Source organism: Bacillus rossius, chromosome 6 (assembly GCF_032445375.1).
Source record: "Bacillus rossius redtenbacheri isolate Brsri chromosome 6, Brsri_v3, whole genome shotgun sequence".
NCBI classification, from domain to species: Eukaryota; Metazoa; Arthropoda; class Insecta; order Phasmatodea; family Bacillidae; genus Bacillus; species Bacillus rossius.
The window spans coordinates 73982770-73987925 of NC_086334.1; the positions used below are offsets into that span (position 1 = coordinate 73982770).

The window sequence follows — 5156 nt, forward strand, 5'->3', positions numbered from 1 at the left end:
CAGGTTATTTTATTCTTATTAGTATTTAAGAATACTCTGAATTCCGACTGATTCCTTTAGATATGTGAGTAATTTTCTAAGCTTGATTTATAAAAGAGTGAAAATAACTGAAAGGCGTATGTTGGAGTAAGTTTTATGTGTAAAAAGGCGGTGCAGATTTCTTGAAAGCACTAAAGTCACTTGCATTATAACACTAATTTGCGTATCTACACCATATATTGTCAGGGTCACCGCTCAAATTTCACAGTTATCCTATGGTGACGAGAAGACTGTACGGCAGTTCAGAGTCTTGCGGTTGGAGGCAATACCGCGCTAGAAATACCATCGAGCGTCGTTCTTATCCTGCCGCACTAACACACACTCATGATGACCAGACGGCGCCCTCAAGTATTGTTATATCACTATTGCAGGATTTCAAAGGATATGAGCTGTTTGGAAACAGCAAGATGGTAAGGCTTGGACAGCACATCCATCATGCCAGAACCGGAAGGATGCTACGGGTATCCAAACAAGGTATAATACGACCTGGTAAAAAAAGGCAGATCATTCTTATATTCCTCGTTGGTCATAACAGATGTCACAGTTTAATTAATGGCATTTTTTTATCCAACAGACGGGCGCAATACATTAGGCCTTTGCATTTCGGGCAGCACCATGCACACAAATGCAAGGACTATCACGAGGAATAGCTCTGCAATGAGAGAACAGAAATTTCTGGTGATGGTCGGGACGAACAACATAATGGTGAGTGTGCCTTTGCAATGTTATGAATAGGAAGTACCTTTTAAAAAATGAAATGAAGCAGATTTTCACACCCCTGTAACAAACCTGAATTGAAGTATTGCCTTTTTTTATACATTCAGAGCCGACAGAAGTGGCATATGATGAGGTTGCAGTTCAGGAGGGTAATCGACCTCCTCCTCAAATTGAACTGTAATATTGTGGTCATGACAGTGCCTCCGATCCCTGCAGCCAAGCATGACCCTACAAAGGAAACCATGAGGAAGAAACTCAATGCATTCATTAAGCATTTGGGAGGTATTGAGTTATAATGTGTTAAGTTCATGGACAATAGGCAATAGTCCATGTAGTGCTTTTTTAACTAGCGGACCAATTGCAAATGTGTACAGAGATGTAAGCACACATATAGATATATGGTTAATATTAAGTCTTGTCAAATATTAACAAAGGGTTTTATGTTTCATTTAATTAGCATGGTACAACTCACGGGTAAAAAAAGTATAAACCCAACCCACCTCACATAGAGAGATATAGGTGTTTAACCCCCCTCTCTCCCGAACTGTGAACGACACTGTTTACACTTTGCATACAACACTTGATTATTAAGGTACAAGATAAGACATTAAAGATGCACGTTAAGTAATTTTTAATAATAATTGAATCAATATTAGCAACTATATATGGTAAAAGTATCATCTAAGTATTTGTGAATGAATTGAGGTACGTGTTATATTTAAAACTATTTATGTATTTGTTTCAAACCCAGTTCAACATTTCTTTTCCTCTTTTGTCAGATATGCATATGGATGGATGGTTGTTGAGTAAAGTAGTTTATTTGTTAATTATCTAAACCTTTTATGATGTATTATGATTTCAGAGGTCTTGCATTTCAAGGTCATCGACCTTGACCATTTGTTCATTGGAGACAATGGAGACGTGGTAGTTGATTATTATGACATAAGTAAGTATTGTACACACATGTAGTGTTAATTATGTTGAGGACATTTAACATGTAGGCCCTGAAGTTATGTTTCACAGATGAAATGCAACAAGTTACATTGTTGTTTAAACCTAATATTGAAGTTAATGTTAAATTATAAAATCAAGAATATGGTATAAATATTACACCTGTATCAAATATACTGCATGTAATATATGACAAGGTATGGTAAATGGTGAAATTGATAGAAGCTTTTAAATAATTAAATCTTTAAAACATTTTGAAAATAGTAATGTAAGTGTATAGCTTTTAATTATTCCATAGTGAATTGATGTTACTTCTAACATTACAATCTTTTTTAAAGTGGCAGTAACAAGTGATGCTATCTAAGTTATATAATATTATTTTTGTACCCTTAAGTGTTTCCATTGCACTGATATTTCTCAATAACTGATATAATAAAACTAGTAACATGATTTTATGATAAATATTTTTTTCCCAAGGTATGGACGCACCAAGAGGAGAGACCTGTTGCACTGGAACAGAACAGGGATGGCCGCTGTGCTGAGGCACCTTTCAAACATGGTGTAAGGCAGGTATGGTGACTTGTAATTAAACTTAATACTAATATGAAATATGAGAGCTCTGTATCATAAACACTATTTCACTTCAATGATTCTAATGACAAAACTTTTGCATGAGAGTTGTTGAAAAGAATTCGGGGAGATACACAGTTTTATGTGAGGTTATAACAAAGGGTCACAGTGGCTAAAGGCCAAGGCTGTTTAAGTTCATTACATGACAGTGTTTATTGGCTGAGTTGGAACCAATTTTAAAGATGGTTTTTTTTTAAATATATTTTACTTAAGTACTTGTTTAACGTCATGGAAACAATGGGTTATGTGGTACATTGCTGAACTCATTTGTTTTTGTATTTCAAGACCATACAATGAATATATGTTCGTACAGATATTACCCAGTGCGGTTCTTCCATAAAAATTTAAGTACTGCAATATCATTGTATGTAATTCTTCACGAAAAATAACATTTTACGTTGAACATATATTTATTACTTGGTGATCACTAGTAACTCCAAATGTCATTCAATACACTGGAGAGTAGGATGCACACACACATATACAACTTACAAATGTCCAACCCAAATATTACAACGCTAGCATTGGTGACTATCGCGGTAGAGCATAGATACTCTTAGTCTCTACCACTAGGATTATATTAGTAATTAGTTTAACCCCATCCGATTTTTAGTTTCTAGCAAAATTCATTGTTTTGTAGCATTTGTTATATAATGTCTATCTTTAGAAGGTTCAGTTTATTACAACATGTTTCCGCTATTATGATTAATTTGGAAATATAGATATACCAAATGACTCTGTTACTCACATCAGGAATACACTCCTAGTACCTATATTCATTTGAATATAGCCCTGATCATAACTATTAACTGCAACAAATCAAATATGCATCCTTTAAACATAGGATAGTTCTATGTATAGCTAATAACTTATAATAGGTTTATTTAATACGATAAACACTTATTTTACGGTATTGAATGTTGGGGTATCTCTTGCATTTACAATTGCGGCTGCGCATCCCATGGGCTCCATCACCTGGCCGCGCATCCCCTGGGCTCCATCACCTGGCCGCGCATCCCCTGGGCTCCATCACCTGGCCGCGCATCCCCTGGGCTCCATCACCTGGCCGCGCATCCCCTGGGCTCCATCACCTGGCCGCGCATCCCCTGGGCTCCATCACCTGGCCGCGCATCCCCTGGGCTCCATCACCTGGCCGCGCATCCCCTGGGCTCCATCACCTGGCCGCGCATCCCCTGGGCTCCATCACCTGGCCGCGCATCCCCTGGGCTCCATCACCTGGCCGCGCATCCCCTGGGCTCCATCACCTGGCCGCGCATCCCCTGGGCTCCATCACCTGGCCGCGCATCCCCTGGGCTCCATCACCTGGCCGCGCATCCCCTGGGCTCCATCACCTGGCCGCGCATCCCCTGGGCTCCATCACCTGGCCGCGCATCCCCTGGGCTCCATCACCTGGCCGCGCATCCCCTGGGCTCCATCACCTGGCCGCGCATCCCCTGGGCTCCATCACCTGGCCGCGCATCCCCTGGGCTCCATCACCTGGCCGCGCATCCCCTGGGCTCCATCACCTGGCCGCGCATCCCCTGGGCTCCATCACCTGGCCGCGCATCCCCTGGGCTCCATCACCTGGCCGCGCATCCCCTGGGCTCCATCACCTGGCCGCGCATCCCCTGGGCTCCATCACCTGGCCGCGCATCCCCTGGGCTCCATCACCTGGCCGCGCATCCCCTGGGCTCCATCACCTGGCCGCGCATCCCCTGGGCTCCATCACCTGGCCGCGCATCCCCTGGGCTCCATCACCTGGCCGCGCATCCCCTGGGCTCCATCACCTGGCCGCGCATCCCCTGGGCTCCATCACCTGGCCGCGCATCCCCTGGGCTCCATCACCTGGCCGCGCATCCCCTGGGCTCCATCACCTGGCCGCGCATCCCCTGGGCTCCATCACCTGGCCGCGCATCCCCTGGGCTCCATCACCTGGCCGCGCATCCCCTGGGCTCCATCACCTGGGCTCCATCACCTGGCCGCGCATCCCCTGGGCTCCATCACCTGGCCGCGCATCCCCTGGGCTTCATCACCTGGCCGCGCATCCTCTGGGCTTCATCAGCTTTTTTAAAATGACATGCCATTTTTGCTCAAGAATTTCCGTGATATTATTGTGTGTACCATAATCATGGTACGAATTTTGCTTCTAACCTGAGATTTGAATCTAACTTATCCTCAGTGATACATCTCTATAGTGTACATGATTCTTTTCTAATTTTAAAGCACCTTAAATTTGCGATTTTGACAGGCGAGAGTTCAAAATTGCCAAGTTCAGAGGACTGTGCAACGAACAGTAACCGATATCTCATGGAATCTATTAATTTACACTGTAGCCATGGGAGAGTACATTAAGGTGACGTACGTCTCTATAGTGTACAAATATCTGTTCTAATTTGAAACCACCTTAAACTTGTCGATTTTTACAGCCATGAGTGCAAAAAATTGTCCAGTTCAAGTTCACAGGACTGTGCAGCGAACAGTAACCTTTATCTTATGGAATCTGATGATACATTTTGTTCTCCAGACGCATTTTAATTTAATAATTAAATTAGTTGTTACCTTGTGTTGTATCAAATAGAGAATCTACGTACATCCTTATCGCACTGAAGCCCTGTGTTATTTTCTTTCTTTTTTATCGCGCTGTACCATAATTACGGCATGCGTTTGAAAGAGAATCTGAGATTCGAATCTAACTTCACCTCAGTCTACATGTTTCATGTTTTTAAGTGTCATTAGTATACAAGTCTAAATTTTTTTGTGAAAATAAATGCTTTCTTATTGTGAGCAGCAACCACCGTACAAAAAAAAAAAGAAATAAA

The 5156-nt window shown here is 42.4% G+C and overlaps 1 protein-coding gene across 1 annotated transcript; it reads left to right on the top strand.

Annotated features, from left to right (window-relative positions):
- Positions 1-1618: 1618 nt before the first annotated feature.
- On the top strand, positions 1619-5156 carry LOC134533301 (basic proline-rich protein-like). Its single transcript, XM_063370776.1, has 2 exons — positions 1619-1702; positions 2185-5156. The coding sequence occupies exon 2, from the start codon at positions 3299-3301 to the stop codon at positions 4406-4408; it is 1110 nt and encodes a 369-aa protein (XP_063226846.1). The 5' UTR covers positions 1619-1702; positions 2185-3298; the 3' UTR covers positions 4409-5156.

What these genes read in the sequence shown, in the direction of transcription:
- LOC134533301 (XM_063370776.1), top strand. Translation starts at nt 3,299, where the DNA reads ATGGGCTCCATCACCTGGCCGCGCATCCCCTGGGCTCCATCACCTGGC.